The sequence below is a fragment of the Thermobia domestica genome, chromosome 2, assembly GCF_964235325.1.
Source record: "Thermobia domestica chromosome 2, izTheDome1.hap1.1, whole genome shotgun sequence".
NCBI lineage: Eukaryota > Metazoa > Arthropoda > Insecta > Zygentoma > Lepismatidae > Thermobia > Thermobia domestica.
The window spans coordinates 332,075,421-332,098,803 of NC_137455.1; the positions used below are offsets into that span (position 1 = coordinate 332,075,421).

The 23,383-nt window shown below is 32.2% G+C and overlaps 1 protein-coding gene across 2 annotated transcripts in view; it reads left to right on the forward strand.

Moving 5' to 3' along the window:
• Fas1 (fasciclin 1 Fas1 domain-containing) overlaps nucleotides 1-23,383 on the forward strand; it is a 550,235-nt gene that overhangs the window by 468,870 nt on the left and 57,982 nt on the right. For both annotated transcript variants that reach the window (XM_081749115.1, XM_081749116.1), the window contains exons 6-7: nucleotides 4,595-4,748; nucleotides 8,797-8,957. In XM_081749115.1, coding sequence (XP_081605241.1) covers nucleotides 4,595-4,748; nucleotides 8,797-8,957 — 315 coding nt within the window. The remainder of the gene's footprint in view (nucleotides 1-4,594; nucleotides 4,749-8,796; nucleotides 8,958-23,383) is intronic.

The following is a 23,383-nucleotide window of genomic DNA, read 5'->3' on the forward strand; positions in this document are numbered from 1 at the left end:
TAATACAAAATTTACATTTTTTTTTTTTGCTTGTTTTTCATAAGTGAAAGGGGATAATGGAATGCAACGTACCACAATCATAGATAATGTTATTCTACAACAGAAAATATGAACCTGAAGAATTTTCATTGTTGCCATCCGTAGAAATTACAGTGTTGCCAGAATAACAATTCTCTAAAAGTCTAAGTTAAGGCAAAGACTAGAGGAACGAACTCAACTGCATTTAATTACGCATCATGTTGTCTTGAAATCCTGTAATTACTTTTTAAATACTAATTGTATTTAGTTTGTAATAAACAAAATAGTTTTAACATACAGTTATTAAAATTAAGTAATAATGTTATTTAAAAAGTAGTTCACAGGATGTCAAAACAACATTATACGTAATCAAATGCTGTTGAGTTCGTTCCTCTAGTCGCTGCCTTAACTTAAATTTTGGGGGAAATGTTATTCTGGCAATACTGTAATTTCTATGGATGGCAATACTAAAAATTCTTCAGGTTCATGTTTTCTGTTGTAGAGTAACATTATCTATGATTATGGTAAGTTGCATTTCATTAACTCTTTTCGCTTATGAAAAACAAGCAAAAGGACTATTGTAAATTTTGTATTATTTTTAATATGTCAGGCTATTAACGGAAAAGTTAAGAACTATTGCTTTCTAGAAGTGTTTTACCATTCAAAGCTTACTAGAAAGAAAGAGAAAGACTTTAAAATAATACACTCTTATAATATGCACTTAAAAACTTTTTTTGTACAATGAAGTAATGGAACTAACCCTAACAGCACTGGGCGCGATTTAATTTTTATCCATAACAGGAGCGGATCCAGGATGATTCTAGGGTAGGCAGTGAAAGAGTAAGTTTTCTCTCTCACTCGGTTTATGCAGCAAGACTTCTTGTTTTGCTGGGGGAAGGGGGAGGGAGAATGACCCTTTGCTTCCTCTGGATCCGCCTATGATCCATAATTTAGCCCTAAATCTTAGTCCTATTTCTTCATTCTAATATACCAAAAAATGATTAGTTTCTCCATTTTACTACGTCCATAAAGCATTGTTTTTAATTCTTTTAACGATTATATTATATAACCTTTTCAACTCTTCCTTATTTGTTTTCCATGCAACCGAGTATTTTTCGTCGTTGTCTCCTAATGTCAAAGTTTCTGCTCCATACGAAGTATATAATTAGTGTTTTATTAATTCTTTATTCAGCAAAGTAAGGTTTCTAATCTTCTTTAAGATTTCTTTCGTCATTACAATCCTTACTTTTATTTTCGGTTTACACTTAAGATCTTCACTAACTTATTATACCCCTTTATGAATCTTCTATTCTTTCATTCTGTCTCAACAATGTATTTTTGTTTAAAAGAAAAAAAAGTCTGTGATGCAAGTTTTGAGCTCATAAAAACAGGGTTTTGTAGTATGGAATATAATATAAAGAATCTCTTTCGGAAATACATTTTTTTTTATTTTTAAAATTATATATTATTTATCGCGTCTAGTAAATTGAAAATTACATAATTCGTTTAACAGGCTTGCCAGCCCTCTTCCTAATTATCTGACTAAATTAATGTTGTTTCGTAGGTATTGTTCAACTTTCCACTATTATAAGCGAGTTGACGTGTACATCTCTAATTAGCACAGATTAAACTGTTAATTGCTCATTTGCAGATATTGATCTGTCTTGGTTAATTTCTGTTTTCAAGTCAATAAAAAATTGGTGGCATGAAATTGCATCTATTTATTTGTTTACTAGAAATAAATCTCTCTCTTATGGTCTGTGTTTGACTCGATCTTCAGTTCAAGTGATTGATAACATTGATCTCTATGTAATTATAATAAAAATTTAGTGTTCTGGTTTTCTGATCGATTTAAGAAATTTTGGTTAACCTCACTTGAAAAATGGTAGATCTTTCTAAAACAATTAGAGAAATTATAAAGTATGTAATACAAAATGTAAATTTCTGTTTTAAAACGTGTTTTACCTGTATCATGAATTTAGAAAGATCAGACTGATTGCAGAAACGATATCCGACAGTAACTAATTTTTCTTATAGAATTCGTTGTGCAAGTCCTGAAACATGAACATTTCGAAAGTACTTACACTAGTTTGTTTATAATTTCTTCAACTTCTACAGTTAATTCCGTAGTTTTCTGTTTAGAATCTTCAAAGTCTGCTTATTTTCTCGTACTTAATAGGACTGAAAAAAAAAGTGTTTTTCAATCCATGTTTCATACAGTTGTTTTTCTTATTTTGATTAGATCTTCAGGAAAACAGGTCGTTTTATCTCGATTGCTGGCAGCTACGTGACTATAAAAAGCGTGGATATATACTATCTTGATCCACTTATCTAATTCCAGTGAATTACTGCAGTATCAACATGTGTTCCCTAGAGTGCTGATGTATTTCTATATATTGTGAGACGTTAGAGACAACAAATGGATAACATTGGTGCATGCACGTAATTAGCTATTAGAACCTAACATAAAATTGCTAAACTTCTTTTGGAATTTATTTTGTACCTAATACTTTTAAACAGGATGTATAGTATGTTCAGCTATTTGTTATAAATGCCATCTAGAATATAACATTAATTCTCTAACTAGTAAATTTAAGTAGTTCTGTAAATGTTATCTCATTATTTTCATTTTTGTGTGACATTTGGGAGTTTGTTAGATATATGTAGATATGCAGGGTGTTTCGAAAGTTATCAATTGCAAAATGTTATACCTTGAAAACACTAATGATATTTGAACGAAACGCGTACATTTCCAAGGAGGGATGGTCAAGTTCATATACATATTTAATTGAAAGTGCTGTATTGGCTTTTAAAAAAGATACAATTTACTTACAAAATTCAAAATAATTGTAGTTATATCAAGTTTTCAGTTCACAAATGTGCAATGCGACCTTCTTCGGCCGTACCGCATACAGCAAGTGAGTACTCAAACTCTTCTTATATCTTCAACACTAACTGGAGTTGGCAAATGTCACTAGCGTGCCACTGTACACTGTGGACATTTTTCACCAACCAAATGAAACTTGAACATTTCCTCTTTTGAACTGTGGGCCTTTCATTCCAATTGCATTAGCCGTTTTCAAAGTATAACACTTTGAAATTGGATGAAGAATAATATAACACCTTGTACATTTTGACAAAAGAAACACTGACCAAAGCTTAAGACACACTTTATTTTAAATTAATTTAAAATAAAGTGTGTTTTAAGCTTTGGTCAGTGTTTCTTTTGTCAAAATAATCAATCCAAAGCCATGGATAGTTTTACTACCTTGTACATATGCATTTAATATGCCCATTCGTCCATTTATCTTTTCTTTCTTTCTTCTCTTTTTTAATCTATGGTTATGAACGTATTTATGTGATGATGATTTCGATAAATACTCATAATATTGAGCTGTGTTTTGCTATGGGAATTCTGTTAGGCTAGTATTATTTTAGGAATGATTTTGACATAATCATCATCATCGTCATAAGTATTCTGACATTACTGATAAACCACTTACTGCAAATCGAGAAGCTTCATTTGCTACCTTTTTTATCTTGACGTAGGTGTAATGTGTTATACATAAATTCTGTTAGTTTTCTCCCCATTCCTCTTTTCGTCACCTTTCATTGTATTACTTCTTTTACGACACACTTTTTTTCTTCGTCTAATCTTTTTCTTTCTCTCCTTGTAATTACGTCCAATATTGTTCCTTATTTTCTTCCCTTCTATTAATAACACTTTTTTTTTGTTCTGCCTAGCTAATTTTCTGCATTCTTCTCCATGCCACCTTTCGAAACTCTCCAACCATTTTTCCGTAATATTCATGTTTTTGCTGGATACCGTATAATGCAATATTCCATATGAAACCTTTTGATGCGTCATTTTCGTGACTCTTATATTCAAAAATCATTTATTTTTTCTTCCTAAAGGCTTCGTTCGGCATGACGTTTTTTAAAATTTCTTTGCATATTTGAGCTCTTCACTAATAACACTGTCTAAATACCAGAAACTAAGAACTAGAAACTTATTTTATTTTCTTCCTTTCAACTTTTGTAGTTGTTACAGTTCATTTTCTTCTGATCACTCTTTCTTTTGTCGTTTTGCTATTGATCTTTATCCTAATTCGTCGTCTGAGATTCAACACCGCGGCAAATTTGAGTTTTTGATACCATTAGAATCAGTATAGGATGGCGCACAAGCTGGTTAAGTAGTACACCTATATCATAACAAATATATTCCCTCAAAGTAATACCGTGTATAATGAGCTAGCTTTCAAACCTTTTTTTTGGGGGGGGGGTCTCTCGTGTAAAATTGGTGAAATGTTACTTACGCGGCATTGAATCTCAGACGACGCTATATTCTTAAAACCTCTCCCTCATTTTCTAAGAACACATTCATTTCCGAATCAGATTCCATAGGATTTAGACAGTTTGTGAAATCTCGGAAAGTTGTTAAATATACTACTGTACACATTATTCGTAATTTCATATATAAGTATACTTGACTTTTAAGAGTTTAACCAATATTCAAATATTTGGACTGTATAGATTTTAATCACTAATTTCCTTTTCTTTCTTTCTTTTCCTGAAGACGCCAGATCGGCTTGATAGCAAGGTGATTGATGGTCATGTGATTCCAAATAGAGTAATTTTCACTCGATTTGGAGCTTCAGAAACCCACGAAACTTTGGCCTTGGTTGACAACCTTAAAGTAACGATTGGTATTTCCGAAGAGGAAGGAACAAGTGAGTGAAATGTATTTTACATGTATAATGCTATTATTATTATTATTATTATTATTATTATTATTATTATTATTATTATTATTATTATTATTATTATTATTATTATTATTATTAATAATAATAATAATTCGTTATCAACTTTGGTGTATAATCAAGTGATGTTTTGTATACAGTCTATTAGTAGAATATATTTTTGAGTATATTTTATAATATCGTCCTTTAATGTGCATATCGGATTATGCATTAGGATCGTCACAGTACATAGTGCATGCACTCACTTAACTGTTTATTTCGCCAATAGTGTAAAAACGCTTCCTAACAATATTATTATGTAGATATATCTTCTCTTTTATTTTGTAAGATAACGTATTGTAATGTTAAAAATGAAATGCATTTTAATAATCCATGATTATACTCTTAGGTTAAAAGAGATTAAATATTATGAAAGTAAATAATAGAAGCATTGGTTAAAGAAAACAACCAGGAAATTTTAGAAAAATCCACGAATACGAATCCACGAATCCGATGTTGTTCAAATGGGCTAGTATTGAACCAGGTACATTTCACACCAGAGACGAGAACTCTGTTACTGAACAATCGTGCACCCTTGTTTATTATAGAATTTGGTACTTAGAAGAATAAACTTTTCTTGTGATTGTAGTTGAATAACTGAGCGTTATTTCCTGTTTCATGAATGAGAATTGGAGATTTTATATGTGCTAACGAAAATTATGTGCTAGCAAAACTTTCGAGAAGGTTACAATAGAAAGGAGAATTTTTTTAAAACATGAAACTATTTTTTTATCCCTAAGAAAGAAGTGGCATATTTTTTTAAATGTTCAATACAAACAGATTAATGAGATAATCCATTATTGTACTTTCATTTCTTTAAATTTTGAGATAAATTTTGTTAAAATCCCTTTAAGAATTTACTGGAAAACTACGTTGTGCCATCATCTGATCAACATATTGAATATGTATTTTCCTGTGAACAATTCTTTGAATCTAGAAAACCCACTGTGTCTATTTTTTTACCTTTTTTTCCTTCTAACGAGGACCAATTTGTTTACTTCTTGAATTTTTCATATTTTCTTCTTCAGAATACAGTAATTAAATGCTTTTTTGTGTTAAAATCAGAAAAGAAAGATAGAATGTTGTAGATTAATGTATACAAAAGGTGATTCACGAGGGAGTAGAAATACTGTGGGTATTGACAGTATGGTTGATTCTAAACAAAAATGTTCCCATGAGCATAGGTCCGATTCTCGACTGTTTGCGAGCCACAGGTTATTAACCATTTTGAACACCTCCCTACATAACAGTATTTTTTACTCGGCGTGTAACTGCCGTTCTAGGAATGCTAACTTTAGTTCATGTTCTAAAACACTTCTTACAACTACTAACAATAAACTAATATTTTTTCACCAGCGTCGTCTTCTAATCATGACTTTATTTATTGGCACGTTCAATGTTTATCTTTCCAGCCAATCTACTGCATAACTATTTATCTTCAACAAACGTACTGTTATTACTTCATTGAAATCGTTAAGTTCAAACCGGTCCAAGTCGTTTCTTCCCGAACCCTTGCATCTCTACTTCATACAAAATAACATCGAAAAGATAGGGCAAATGTGCTGCCATCTATTGGTTATTAGCGCTGCTTTAAATTCACCAACAGAGTATTACGCAGCTTATACTGAGATTTCCTGTCTGTGTTGTATGGTACACCTGAAGGAGCTAAAATATTATTGAGTGGTTAACAAGTGGGGCCATAAGGGCTTGTATTTATGTCACTTTTCAGACAGTAAATATTTTATTTTTGTTATTTTGATGTAGTGTACTGTGAAATACATTTAAGATGTACTAAAACACAAAATTTAGTTTTTTTTTAGTGATTTTATGTTACATTCATGTATACGTATTGTTAAAACTGAAAATAATTAGTGTCTCAAATAATAAATAATTACAAACATTTTATAATAAATAATTATAAACACTTATTATAAGATAAGTTGGTGCTTATATGTAGGTAAATAAATATTTTAATTATAAGGGTATAGACACGTTTTAGTTAAATGACACACACACACACACACACACACACACATACATACACACACACACACACACACACACACATATATATATATATATATATATATACACACACACACTCACTCACTCACTCACTCACTCTCACACACACTCACTCTGATACAAGTCATTTATATATTTTTTTAAAAATGTTAATACCTTTTATGTATTTAAAATTAAGATAAAAATTGTGGCTTAACGTATTTTTAAAGAGTTAGAAGCAATAAAAGTTTAGTAGATGTAAATTTTTGTGTTAAATGTTCTTAATATAATTAACATTTTTTTTTATTTATAAGTTTCCAGTTTGAAAACGTTCATTTCTTTAATATTTAAGTGATTTTATTTTACATTGATTAAATTAGTATGAAATATAATTGTGATATGAATTGAATTGATACGCGAGAAAACGAACTAACCAAGAAACTAAGGTTGAACAACACGGATTTCTCTAACGCAGTTTTTATTATTATTATTATTATTATTATTATTATTATTATTATTATTATTATTATTATTATTATTATTATATAGGTTTAGGAAAAATGTTGATTTTTTTTAAAGTAGCGCTGTCATGTGTACACCATATGCAGGAGTTCGGTTTGTATGGCGTGATATTTTTTTCAATTAATACTGAAACCGGAAGTGGTAGTAAATTTAGTAGGAATAAATTAAGCGTCCCAATGAAATGTTTTTTTGGGACGCTTAATTGATTGCAGAAAACAATTTCTAGTTATCTTTTACAGTTTTTAACCTATGGCGATTAACGTTAAAGCTACTTCCGGTTTGAGTAGAGGGTTAAGATAGAAGATGGTACCTATTCTTAGAGTGATAAATCGATTCAAGAAACTGCTTGTCGCTATCTGTTGTATGTAGATCAATATTGAAACCAGAAGTTGTATTAGATTTCTGCAACTTCCGATTTTAGTAGAGAATTAAGGGTGAAGATGAAATGCATTCTTGGGACGCTTAATCTATTCCAGGAAACCGGTTCTTGCTATCTTTACGGGTTTTGCTCTATAGTGATCAACGTTGAAACCGGAAATGGTTGATTTCTACCATTTTCGGTTTAAATATGGGCTCCAAAAAATAACTGGATTTCTAACTTTTCACTCTTTATACCCTGACTAAATTTGATGGTGATTGACTAAGTAGTTCTTGATCATTTCTCCTGGATGGATGTATATACGGACAGAGTAAATAAAAAGAAGTTTTGATAAATTCTTTAAAAAATAACAGAACTTTTATTATCCCAAACTTTTGTGTTGATCAAATTGAATAGAAACTCATTGTAAATACATCTCGAATAACGAGGTTGTGCATAGCGCGGAGCCAAAGGCCCGTACAATATAAACTACGCTTGAAAGATAGATTAACAGCGACAAGTTTACTATATTGAAATATAAGGGATGTTACTATGCTGATTTTTTCTTTCTTTAAATCTTAACACCGCACAAAGATAACAAAAAGCAGGATATGGTATATATATATATATATATATATATATATATATATATATATATAGTTTTAAAAGTGATAGCTAGTGTGTTTTTGCATGCATCTTTAATTTGTAAAAATAATTGAGGTGCTCACACCAAGAGATGTTTATGGCACTTTGACAGAAATTAGGAGTGCTTGGATTTACTCCCTCTTTCGTAGGACATTTAACAATGAACGGCAGACATAACAAACAAAAAATAATTATATGGACGTAATGGTTCTCACAGCAACTAACTGATGGTTAGAAGGTGTCTGAAATCATGGCATCGTATATTAAAACGTTTTTAACAGATTTCTTTTGCAGGAGATGCCTCGATTGGAAAAAAAAAAAAGTTGCTTTTATTAAATGAATCTGATTTAAAGTATTAGAAATGTTGTGTTTTTTTTCTATATTGGTTGAACTAATATAACTTATAATTTCAAAATATGTATTTTCATTTTCCAAATTTCTTTGTAGTGATGGCAAAAAGCTACATAAAATCCCCTGATAGAAGCCTTACGGAAGGTCAGGTATTTGCTAAGATTGTGAGGCCAAACATTCCGGTGAAAAATGGTGTCGTTCATTTGATTGCGAAACCTCTTATGATTGTAGACTATTCCATAGAGGATTTCCTTAAGGTAAGTGTTATTCATTGTATATATATATATATATATATATATATATATATATATATATATATTTCATTCTGAGATATTAGTTTAAATTTTCTTTTTAGTGTAATGGTACTTCGGATCCATTTTGGCAGAGGATTTATGGTTCAATCAAATGTAATTGAATCTAAAGACATGATTTTTTATTTTCAACACAAAGTTTTAGACATACTAGTAGCTTTGGAAATGTGTTAAGTAAGGAAATATGAATAAAAGTGTGTGTATCTTGTAAAAATATATTATGTCATAATGTTTTAAACTTTTATGTCATAATGTTTTAAATGTTAAGAAGAAGCGAAGTAAATTTCGCGCCATTTTGCATTCTTCAAACATTTCAATGTTAAAATTCAGAGAATAGCACACAAGATTTTACGAAGTATTATGAAACACAGTGATAAGTTTTGAACATTATATTCGTAAATGAGAAATACGATGTCATATATATATGTATGGCATCAGTACATAATCATGATACATTTTTCAACAAAAAATAATATATCAGAAACTTTTACCATTGTATTACACGATATAGTGTGATCCGATAGTCTTAACGTCTTTTGCGTAAATGATCATTTCTGTTCTAATTGGCAGTGCAGATGGGCTGACATGGATAGTGTGGTGATGCGTATTCCTATACGTATGTTTAAATATCTGGAATATGAGTGTGTGCATCATCATTATTACGGGATAAATTGATGAGTCGCTATGCTCTGTGTGAAATTATTGTATCGTTGTCAATGCCACAATGACAGAGGCGTTCTACTGTTCATTTACCTTGTATCTTTGTTGCTATATGTGTGATTAATAATACTTCATAGGATATTGTCACAGAACGATAGATAGATCAGGTCACGAAATTCTGTTGCAAATTTCGTTATACTGTTTTCAGTGCGTAGTAGTTCGTGGACTCACACATATGCAAATATACGTTTTTGTACACTACAGGAGCTTGTGTTAGTCCACATAAACTTGTGTTAGACATCTGTTCTGACATAATATAACATAAATGAATATCTGCTTTAAAAAAAGTAACAACTTTCGGACGTACTTATACTTTCTGTGTGTCTGAGCACTATGTTCTACAAATATTAATACTGCCTTTTAGTTTACAGTGACTTCGAGAAAGGAAAGAAAATCGTCCTACAATATATTTCGAATAACTCTTAAGAGCATTTTTTCTTCAAAATATTTCAGAAGGCAAAGGATGATTATATTAAGTTTGCAACATAATAATAATATTATTACATTTTTTAAACTTATAAAATACGATTACTTAGTACTGATAAGATAATAATTTTCATTGTTGAGTAATTCATCAGGTAAACGATAACTTCATAATTAGAGGTCGTGTTTTTGACCAAAAAAAGTCCATTTTACGTCACTAGCAAGTTAACATTGCAAAATTGCAGTACTTCTTCTCTAAACTATTTAAAAACAAAGAGAAATAAAATAAAGCGGTCGGGATCAGTCAGTGACGTTATAAAAAATATTGATAGCTACATTTTGTGAACAAGGATTTTTAATTTCTATAGCTTATCGGTAAATCAGGCACCGAATTATCCGTAAAGCATATAGGAGATAATTGAAACATGAATCGAACCTGCTGTTAGAAAATGAATTACAGGAATTTGAAGTTTTGTGCGTGAATACTGCTATTGTGAAAGTGCAAATGATATTGATCATAATAAAACAGTATCAAGTTTAGTATAAATCAGAAGTATCAACATTTATCTCATCTGTATTTAAATAGTTAAAATATAATAAAATGTACTAGTTACAGAAGGCAGAAAATTGACCAACATTGCAGTTACTGCATAAAACATTGAATTAAATAAGCAGCGGTCGGTGGCACAGACAATAGAAAAAAAACGGCCGTATGCCGTCAGCACTCCACAGATCAACCAAAAGTGTCTGGCAAAAGTATGAGAAGAGAGCATCATAAAACAAGATAAAGGGCGATAGACTGAATATTCCATCCAATTTTGTTTCCTATGGGTTTATAAATGACTTTTATTATTTTTGTCTTGCAGATAATTTTAGCCGTTAAACGTATTTGTTTCAAAGAATTATTTTTTTAAATAGATGATGTTCTTATAATATCTATAAATTGTAAACAGACATCGGTCCAAGGCAGAAAATAGGCGTCAGATATCGAGTTAAGGGTGTCTCTATCGCGTGAATTACAGAAATAAAATATCGACCATTAATACCATATCTGCGTCTGAGTATTTACTTCGATTTATTTGTCGTGCATTTATATTGTTCGTGAATAACGAAACTATTTCTCATACACGTCTAACATGTAATTTATCGTATAAAGTGTCGTATTTGTTGTGCTTTATTTTATGATTATCATACCTTTTATAAACAGTGTTGACAGGAAATGAACTGTTAATAAATTTCGGATATATATATAATATGTCATTTTTTGATATGCTAATAGATTATTTTTGATTTGTAATTATGTTCAACAGGAACTTAATAACTTAGCTCCGATCTTCAGTGACAGATTTCTTATGTATGAAGCATTTTCTATTGTACTTTTAACAGTGATGTTCTCTCTGGAAAGTTACTTTTTTCAATTACCTAATGAAACAAAGTTTAGCTTTTCTGTGCTACGAAGATGGTAAGTTTTGTAACATTTTGTACCTTTGTAAGAGCATTTCTCATACTGCCCACTGTCAATTTGATAGGTTATTAAAAAAAAAAAAATAAATAAAATAAATAAATAAAAAATAAAATAAAAAAAAACTATCATCATAATTATTGACGCTTTGAAGTGACTAGGGGACTTGACCAATTCAAATATACATTTGAAGAGAAAAAGTTATTCGTATTAATAGTTGTTCGCGTAAAAAATTAAAGGAATTTTTTGTAAATTATCTTGGATGTTTTCTCCAATCATTATCATACTATAATATCAAGGACTGCGTGCGTAAAATATTGTATATGATATAATGAAACCTCTTTGAGACAAACACTCACAATTTTGAACAGCACATTGTGATTTATCAAGGATTTTCAAAGTAGGATGAAAGCTTAAAATGAGGAGATATATCTAAAATTACAAGGGGCTGCTGTAAAATTTGTAGCCCAATTCAGAAGGAGCGCACGTAGAATGATGAAATTTTACATTCTACATATTCCTCCCGAAGTTCAATATTTCTTTACGGTGCTCCATTCATTGCAGACCAATTAAAAAAAAAATTGAAGACTACTTTTTACTCCACTGTTTTTTAGCACTAATCGCCTCCATATCAGATTGATAATGGCGTTCTTTCAAGTGTTGTTTGAGTTTGAGGTATAAGTAATAGTCTGACGAAGCTAGATCTGGGAAATAAGAAGAACGATTTAGACATTGAAACCCTAGATCATGGAATGTCAATTGTGTTTGCAGTGCCTAGATGGACAGGGCCATTACCTAAAGGAACAGTTTTTATTTATTTATTTATTTATTTTTAATTTTCCTTAGCGTTGGACTTTTAATTTGTATTTCAGTTTTGTGAATAATGTAGAGTAATACTCTTCACTAAATGTCAGGTGGTGTGTGAGTAGAAAAATGTTGCAAACACTTTCCCAGCCGACTTCTGTCTCTTGAACTTCTTGGGGTCGAGGGAGGCCTAAGTACCACCACTCCTTCGGCTGCTGTTTCGTTTCAGGACCGTAGTGGTTACTATTCATGGCAGAAATTGGTCGGCATTACAGTCAAAATGGGAGATGACTTCCCTTGATGCCCTCACTCGTTCACGCTTTTGATTGCTAACAGATTTTTGGGAACTCATTTTGCCGAGAGCTTGCGCATGCTCAAGTCATTAGGGTATATGTATTATGCTACCGATGCTTTCCCGAGAATTGCCCACAACCTCTGCCACACGTTTTGCTGAGATTCTGTGATTTTCAAGAGAAATTACATGAATTTCATCCACAATTGCGGGAACAGTCACTGTTGTTTGTCTCCTTGCATCTGTTGAGAAATCAATTAATACTAAGCGATTAATACCTTTAAATTGTGCACTCACTTCTTCATCACTGCATATGGCTGAGGGGAGTTCTGTAGTATTTCACTGATTTTCTCATTTTGCTTCGATGATTTTTCTTGGTGAAACAAAAATTTGGTATAGCTCTGATCTCCGTGTTCGTGAAATCACTGTTTGGGTACACATGAAAACTTCACGTACTTGAAAAACACAATAAAAATTTCGCTATTAGTATGAAAATTTGTATCTATACAAGCAGAGATATGTTCTTTAAAACTGTACAATTTCATCATTTTACCTGCACTCCTTCTGGGTTGGGCTACCAATTCTTCAGCAGCCCCTTGTATATGGTTGCATATGCTTTGTATTGTTTTCTAAGGAAAAAAAATTGTGGGGGCATTGAAGGAGCTCGGAAAATGCAAATGCTTATATATTTAATGCAATATTTATTACATTCATTGGAGATAAAAATAAGGAAAAAATCTAACCGTGTTACAAGTAGAAATAAAGAACTAAAGGCAATATAATATAGTTTTTTTTGCCGTATCTCCGATATTTCATCTCTTTACTTCTCAATTTGAGCAAATAAATTTCCTCTTTTCTTTCATTCAGTAATCATTCAAAAATAGATATTATAGGTGCATCGGTGAAGAAACAGGCAGTACAACACTTTGCCTTTAAAGTTGGCACAAATAAAATAAGCTTCATTAACTGTTACCAAGTTAATATGTGAAATAAGAAAAAAAAAAATCCAGAAAAAGAAAGGGTAAACAGTAAAACACTTCCCTTATTGTTTATTTGCAAAATTTACAGTAAGTTTCTGGGAATTCTTGAAATTGTATGCTTTCAGGCATATCTATTATTATCAGCATGGAGCTTGCGGTCAAAAGCAGAGGTGATCATCTTAAGATACCGCGCAGGAAATTTCATGGTTTGCTGAAAGCATGCTTCTTCCGCAAAATCAACGGAACACAATAATATGCTTATTATACTTTCAAAAATGTCACAACCACATGCTACATCAGCTCAGATCTTATGGCTTATGTATCTAAAGTATCAAAAGTATAGAAATGGTGGTCTCAAAGGGATAAAATAAAAGTTACTTGTGTTCGTCGGTCAAGAAGTAGGATAATCTGTATTATAGGGGCTCATTAGTTTTTTTTTTTTTTAATTTTTTATAAGAATGCAATTTTATTTCCAATAACTGTCGGTCGTGATGCGAGTTGGTCTGATAAGAGAATAGGTTTTTAATTATGTTGCTGCAATTTCGTGACGGGGACAAATAGCCTCGATGTTGACGTCCTCATTAAACCTCAATCAATCAAGGTTTCTGCAATTTTACGGTTTCTGATTTATTTTACACAAGTCCCCAGGAAGCATTTTAGTAATTTATCTTTGCAAGAGATAGTATGTAGCATTCTAGAAAAGAAATTTGCGACATGTTAATAATCTGTAGGACTTACAGAAATAATTTAACATCTGGACCTTACTTTTCTTTGATCATCTTTGGTAAGGCGTCTTGACTTAGTTCATCTTCGCCATATTGCTTACAAATCTTAACTTATTCTCAGAATATTTTATCGAAAAGGAACATGAGCACAACTTGGAGTCGTCGTTAATCCTTGAATTTCAAATGTTTAAGTCGATAGTCTGATTGAAAACATTTATTTCAATAGTTTGGATACATCAACATTTATTTACTTATTTTTTACCGACCTGGAGCACGTTTGTAACTAGGGAGAAAATATGTTTCCGTCAACATTTAACTTGTTAGACCAGTGTAATTAAACGCAAAATTAATTTCACATTAGAAAAAGAACATTTTTTCACGTGCCTATAACATTTATGTGACCAAATGTACCACAAATGTGGTTAACACTAAAAGACTACGTGTCGGAAATAAATTATAAAAATGTATGATTCTTTAATATATAGTGTAATATCGTATACAGACGAGATATCGAACTGGTCCGTGTGGTTGACCTGACACTCAATGAAGATGGTGAAATGTCACATTTCTAACTGGAGAAAATAATAAGAAGTTACTAAAATATAAATATGACAAATTTCTGTATTCTCCGTTTGAAGAAGTTTGCGTCAGACAGTATATGTTGCCTTAACTATAAGGTGAAATGTTCCCTTAACTATATGTTTATAATGTAGGATTGAGCTGTTGATTTTGAAGCTATAGCATTTTTCTAATAACTAGATTTTTTCAAGTTTGGAGTTAATTTATTTTACCTATGGTTTTTATTATTATTATTACAGTATAACCTCGTTAACACGAACTCGCTTAAGCCGAACACTCGCTTAACATGAACAAAATTTCGGTCCCGGCATCGCTGTACGTTATCTTATAGGAAGTTTTATCGGTTAACACGAATTTCGGTTAGCACGAATTACGAACTAATTTTTAGTCCCTTGAGTCAGTAAATGTTTTCATTCAACACGAACTTTCAACCCTTTATTTTTTAGATCATTTTTTTAATTTTAGATTTCATTCCAGATCAGTTTTTGTCATACAGTATTTATACAGACGAAAATTGCCTTGTAAATAAGAGAAAAACCAGAAACGGGTATCTTTCCTCTGTTACATATGATGTGTTGATTCTGTCTTCCGTCAAGCGCTGAACATGCAGGTGCTTGGCAGACGAGCTGGCGACAGCTCGAGACAAAAATCTTCTCTCCCCTGTAACTCCAAACTGGTAACAACAGTCATAAATACCTTTCTGTTACTAGCAGTACCCACCCTGCTAGCGGAGTTGTCAATTTTATAACTTGACCTTGATTTTCTGCGAGGAAATTCCATTTGCGGAGGGCGCTTATGCTTGCTGTTTCCACCACTTGACCTTCTGTGTTCTATGTTGTTCCAAACTGATGTTATAAAGAGGATTGATGGACGTAGTAGCAATGTAAACTTTTCTTTTTAATCTTCGAAGATATGATAATAATGTAGTGTTTTCACTTTTCAGAGGGTGGTACCGAGATCGAAACTAGTCTCGATCTCGTCTCGAATATGAGACCGAGCCGTGCTTTTCGAAATCGAGACGAGACCGAAACTGTCTCAGTCACGACTCGATACTATTCTGCGGATGGTATCAAGACGGGGAATAGTCTTGGTCTCGTCTCGAATTTGGAACCGAGACGTACTTTTCGAAATCGAGACTACTCAGTCTCGTTTCTATACCATCTCTAGTGTTTTCTATGACATACATAATATTCTGTAGTGGTATGTATAGTCTGTATACTGTAGTGCGTATGTATGGAGAAAATGTATTCGAATAATAAAATCTGGATCCTCGGTTAACACGATTTTTTTTAACACGAACTCCTGATTTTTCAGTCCCTTGGAATTCGTGTTAACGAGGGTTTACTGTATTATTATTTAGTTCCTTCTCCATTTATTGGAGATAAAGACAAGAGAGCTTTTACAGTTTTCTGTAAAATAAATTTTTAAACCCTGCTTATAATTTTTATATAGTAAAAATCATCATAAATCCGTGTATGATTGATGAAATAAGAGGAGATAAGCACAGGTTCCCCGTGGTATTAAGAACAGTAAAATAATGTTATCTATGAAGACAACATAATAAAGTGTATTTTATACTCATTCATTGTATATTGGAATACAGTTTTGGGTATGTAGTATTAATAGCCGTGCATATGTCTTTTGTTTCACGAATATTTAGCAAATAGTTCTTCATGATTGATATTCTACTTATGCTATTGTCATTATATATTTATGTGTATATGTGTGAGTGAACGGAGATAGAAAGAGAGGACATGATGTATGTGAGTAGCTGAAAATTTTAATAACAGTATTATTTATTTTTTGTTTATATTCCATTTTCCAACGAAATCAAAACTGTACCTCTGCAGCCATACAAGGTAATATTTGTAAGCAGCTTATGAAGTTCAAGACGTTTGTGTAATGCTTTAGTTGAAGTGGTTTCTTGCAAGGCAAGCTATGCTATCTATAGTTTGCAGGCTATACAGGATTTTGTAAATTATAGAGCCTTATTACGAAACCTACAGTGCTCCTTTATTTGTGTATATCATATAAATGTGTATGCGATTTTAGAGGACAAAGCATTGGTGAAAATGTAGGGAAAGTAAGTGGAAATCAGTCGATTGAATTCTAAATATATTTATTATTATTATTATAATGATTATTATTACAGGAGCTTGTAAATAATTTAACATAGATAAGAAAGATAATTGTACAGATTTTTTTTTCCTTTCGAATTTTTGTAGCGAGTAGCTAATGCATAATACAAAGTAATAAGAAAATATATATTAGCAATTGGTTATGCTGCATTTTTTTTTTCTACTGAGCATACAAGCTTGCCTAGGAAGAAGTCATTAATTGCCTTGGCTAGATTTTATTCGAGTGAAAAAAAAAATAGTTCGCTTTTTGGTTCTAGATAAATCAATAGAGACATTGTCCACATAACAGTTTTTCCTTAAAGCAACACTGTCTTTATTCTTCTGTACAGAGATTTTTTTAAATATATATATTTTTTGACAGCTATATCACAGGGCACATCACAGTTGGAATAGTTACTTAAACAGTGTTATGTTCTCAGTCTTTTATGAGAATATGTTTACTTTATATTTTGCCATCCATTTTTTTTTCTCTTATGGAAATGTTTCTGTTGATTACTAAGTGAAATTTACTTTAAGCACAAATCCTTTCTGTTTTGATTATTCAAAAAAAGGAAATGTATATATATACCCCTTTCCCTGCGGTTAGTGGCAAAACACAACAATAGCTTTTTACACATTAGAATAGCATTGTTGTAAGTGTTAGTCACAATTGACAGTCTTGGTAATGGCAAGGGATTTCTGGACTAATTTATTTTATGTATTGGATGTTTTTATTTATTTACCCTCTTGGTAGTTATAGATAGTTTTGCTTGCTCAGATAGTAGATATGTTCTTTTATTTGCATGAACAAGTACTTTAAAGTAGTCTTCTTATTATTATTATAATTGTTTTCATGCATGACTTTAAAATAATAATTACTTAATAACTTGAATGCATCATATAAGTGTTCCTTTCGTTTTTCCACTTTTTCTTTGAAAAATATTTTATATATTTTTTTTTATCAGAAAGCTTGTTTTTAGTAAGAGAACAGCTGTTTTAATATAATTGTGTGTATATGTATATATATTATATATATGTCTATATATTATAAATTTATATTACAACTATAACTTTTCATAGTAGTAGCTATATTTTCAAATTTTTAAATGTGTTCATTACACACTCATGATTTTAGTATTCCCGTTATTTGTGTTTTTTAAAAAAACATGTTCAAATGTTTTCAAATTAAAAGATATATAAAATAAAACATTTTGGTTTAGCTTTACTATTTAATAACGGGAAACTAAAACATTTTGGTAGTTTTCGAAAATCAAACAGAAGAAATATCTTTTAATAGCTTGTATCTGAAATTAATGTACATTTTTCTCCTCCCTTGCTTTGCATGTCTTGGGACTGCATGGTCTGAAATAGAATTCTGTAAGTAATTAAAAAAAGAAAAGAAATATCTGTTTGAGTTGAATAGGGTCCAGAAGTCCCTAGCTGCTTAGAATAGAAAATTAAAGTAAACATATAATTATTTAATTCTCATGTTTTTCTTTTTTAAAAAAAATATTAATTGGCATATTTTTTAATATAAAATTTATCCCTTATAAAGTACAAAAAAAGCATTGAAATTTAACCAAGATTTTGATACAATTGGACCATGGTTCCTTTCCTTTTTCAAATACGTAAGATAACATTTATCGATATGTTTTTGTTATGTAATATTTTTTGTGTTAATTTTGTAGTCTTATGGATTTCTGGGCCCACTAATATTTTGTTTTCTCTGTATCCATTACAAAAACGCTAATGAGCTTTTCTTCCTTAGTACATCGCAATGAATCCCTAAATGCTTCAATATTGGGAGGAAACAAGTAAATTTTTTATGTATTAAGGTTTTGTTTTAACTACATAGTTTCCATTGAAGATATTGGTTTTCCATTTTTCAGATATATGTTAGTTAGCACATTAATTTATATTTCTAGATTACTTTTTTTGATAAATTATGTGTAAATATCTACTAATATTATTAGTTTTTTCTTAACTCGCAATTGCTTCGTAAATAGATAGAAAATATGTACATGAAAACTTGCAATTTTAGATTTTAATTGCACCATACTTGGTCATACATAAATTGACGTAACGATTACATAAATTGACGTAACGATTAAGTTTAAGTATATTATTGTATTGAGATCATACTTCGAATGATTGTTCCGTTTCTTTATCAAATTCAATTTTAATTTCAAGAATTCTATTTTATATATTATTTTAAACAATATAGTAACTAGTGACCAACATTGACGTACTTTTTTCAAAATACGAGAAACTAGTAATTTTGCATTTAAAGAAATCTTATTACAACGTTTTATGACATATTGAAAACAATAATAAGTATTATTATGGGGAGTGGTAGAGTGGTGGCTCAGTGGTAGAGAGTTCACCTCTGGTGCTTGGGGTCCCGGTTCAAACCCTGCTCCCGCCAAGTGAACTTTGTGGTGGACAAACACCGTGTGCGTGGGTTTTCTCGGGGTCCTCCCGTTTCCTCCCACTTTCTTCATTCCACCATTTAATTCATCTCTCATCACCGTCTCCTTTAGCCTAACCGGCATAACCGTGGGACGTAAAACTCAAAAATTTCATTTCTTTTTCATTTTTGAAGACAGATCGATGATACAAAGAATGGTTCCGTATTTGCTGCCTGCAGTCTTCTGCTCCTAGTCCATTCTCTGTCTCTCTTCTTCACGTGACATCCAGCTCTTCTTCACAGTTCTAGGATTTCTAGGATCACAACTAAAATCTCTTATCAGTGTAAGACAATTTATCATCATATCATGATTAATAATATCAGCTTTCTGAGCGACAGGCAGCTCTAAAGAGCCGAAGGCGACTAGACGTCCCGTTTTAGGTGTTGTTTTGCTTTTTTATTGTCAAACGAGACACCTAAATGTCCCGTTTCAAGCAAAATAAACATAAATAAAATGAAATATCCCGTAAGTATTATATAAAACGTAAATGATGAGAGCGATAGTGCATTCTCTCCCTAAAATGACTGTGTATACGGATATTTTTTGAATTACTACGCATTGGGAATGTTTGAGCCATGCATCTTTCACGGCACGATTCCCGGGAGAAACAAAAAAAGTTAATTTTACAATCATTCACTTTCATTAATCATCCGTCTGATTTAGCCTAAAGGACACAACCATGGGACATTAAACTAAAGAGTTTAATTTTTCACTTCATTTTAGGCCATACTCGGAACTTTTAAGTGTTCATGAGTGTTTGGAACTTTTTAATGCGTTACTTGTGTATTTGGTAACTTGAAAACATTGCTGGCGCCCAATGAAATCTGAGAATCAGTTGTTGGCAGATCCCCCCAGATTCATATGCATCCCGTTTCTGCAAGTTAAAATTCTGGTCGCAGAGAGCATCTAGTTTTAGGCATTTTTGCTGACACCAATTAAACCTCAGACGTAATACCTCAATGAATAGATGAAAGTGTGAGGGTGTATTGAAGATCACAGAGTAAGATTTCTTATTGATTTATTTGTTGAATTGTGTTTCATTATTGTTAGTACTAGGGATGGCCACAAAGTTCCGGTTCCGGCGGAACCGGTTCCCCAAGGAACCGGTTCTTGGAGATCCGGTTTTCAGAACCGGTTCCGGACCTGGATCCGAAAACCCGGTTCCAGAACCGGATCTTAGGAACCGGTTCCAGACCTGGATCCGAAAACCCGGTTCCAGAACCGGATCTTAGGAACCGGTTCCAGATCTGGATCTGAAAACCCGGTTCCAGAACCGGATCTTAGGAACCGGTTCCAGACCTGGATCCGAAAGCCCCCAAAGACCCGTAAACGAGGCATAAAGTTCACCTTCAAAAATAATGTAAAGAGGACCATGCGCTTGTGCCTTCCCCGCCCAGACCCGCTTGTGCCCCCAGAAAAAAAGTTTGGTCCACCAGTGGGTGTTTAGCCAAATGAGTTGGCCAGTTTGCCTGTTTAACCAATGAGTTTGCCAGTTACCCAGTTTATTTAGCCAAATGAGACACTGCCGCCGCCTGGGCGCCTGCCTGTCGCTTCCACCATTTCATCTAGCTTACTGTTCACAGCTTGCCAGCAGCTCGGGTTTAGCGTAGGGATGGTCACAAAGTTTCGGTTCCAGCGGAACCGGTTCTGCGAGGAACCGGTTCTGAAACAGAACCGGTTCCAGACCTGGATCCGAAGAACCGGTTCTAGACATGGATCCGAAGAACCGGTTCCAGACCTGGATCCGAAAAACCGGTTCCAGACCTGGATCCGATCCACTAGGAACCGGTTCTGGCCATCCCTAGTTAGTACTATTTGTTTTATTTTCGTAAAGAAATCGTTCACATATACAAATATAATTATAAATTCTCCTATTTTGGAAAAGAAAGGAAAAAAAAAAACATGACAAACATGGATACGTCTAATAGCAATAGTGTAATAACAAAATGTCTATAATATATCATGACACGTCACGATACCATCTATATAATATCGTGATAATTTCATGTTTTGCATAATTTGAAAATTTTATCTCAAAATGTAATACGTAATTTTTCAAAATTGGAGAGAAAAGGATTGGCTCATGGCTCACGGTCAATCCCTTAGTCTGTATGTAAACTCTATCTTCAAACTGAAACTAATTGTACTTAAAATATAACATGAATAAATCCGTAATATGGATTTATTTCTTAGATATATATATAATTTTTCCTAAGAAAAATTTCAATAAATAAATAAATAAATAAATAAATAAATAAAAAAGGTATTGAAGCGTCAGTGTACGTCTAAGAGGCACACCGTTGTTCAATTTAATGGAATAAAACTTCAGTTTGCAGCATAATCGGATTCTTGCAACTTCTAATACTGTTATTCGTTACTATTTTGTTTCTTTCAGAAAATGTTTAAGTTCAACAATATTTCTAGAAAGTCATATTGTAGTTAAGTGTAGTTGTGAGTAAGTTTTGGTACACTTTGTTACATGAAGGTTCACTTTTTCAATTCGTGTTACTTTTTATTTATTTATTTATTTATTTATTTACAATGCAAAATGGATATTGGTCCAAGAAAGATGCAGGCTGTTGCGACATTGAACAAAAACACTTCCATAATCTAAAGAAAAATTGCTGCTAAGTGTGGTGTTACTCAAAGTGCTCAAAGTAAAATTCTGAGGCTCAAGAATGAAATGGCCTCGGCCTCTCCATATAGGAAAGAAAAATGCGGCACAAAACGCTCAACAACCGCTGAGAATGAATCTAACTTTTTACTGCAAGTAAAATTGACCCACGGAAGAATAGTTTTGAGCTTCAAAAATATCTTCTCACGTTCAAGACTAAATTTTCTGTTGAGCTTTGTTGGTAAGTGGTCGTAAGGCAAGAAAGCCAACTAACAGATACCAAAATTGACAAAAGCTGTGATGAAAAACCGTCTTCCAATGCCAAGAAAATACAGAAATTGGACTAAGGAAGACTGGTTCTCTGCTAAGAGCCACTTTGCGATTGAAAAAGTGCGGGTTCGAATGACTGGCGAACACATTTTACCGAAACATATTCACCTAAGAGTGAAACAATTGTTCCAATTGAAGGGATGATGAATAGTAACAATTGCAGTTTAAATTTGTAGTTTTTAACGCCTGTCAATCCTGTCATAAATCAGCAAAATGTTACTTGAAGAAGCAAACCATACTGCATTATAATGTATTGATTAATGGGGTACTTCCTATATTAAGTTATACATTGCTCTGAAATTAAGATTTTACTTTTTCTGGGCAACGTATCTGACGATTTTAGTGTTGTAGTGTCGTAAGGTTAAAAATCATTACAAATAAAGTTCGCCCAATTTTCTTTGCCTCTGTTTTCTTCATTTAAAGGAGTTTAATTTAACACAGGGTCCTTTATGTCTTTGTTTCCGTTCGGCTGACACAAAATCCAGGAAATACTTGATGGAATACCATCAAATTTGGCCATGATGTAGAGAATAAAATATTAAAATCGAGGTCGGTAATAGACCTGATCGATCTAGTTGATCCCAAGATATGGACAAACAAAGACCAGTTTCTCATGCATTCCTATGGAAGTAATTATGAACACCATCCTTGCTTGATAGACTACCCGGAGTACTGTTGACATTAACGAGTTAGTATAATGTTCAGGATGCAAAATACTAGTCTCCCCATAGAATAAAACGCTTAAAATGAAACTAAATTACTTTCTACTCGACAAATCTAAACAATTAAATATGATCTTTTCTTAAATATTCATTCATCTTCAAGTTTTTGAGTGGGGAGGGAGGAGAGAGCAAATGC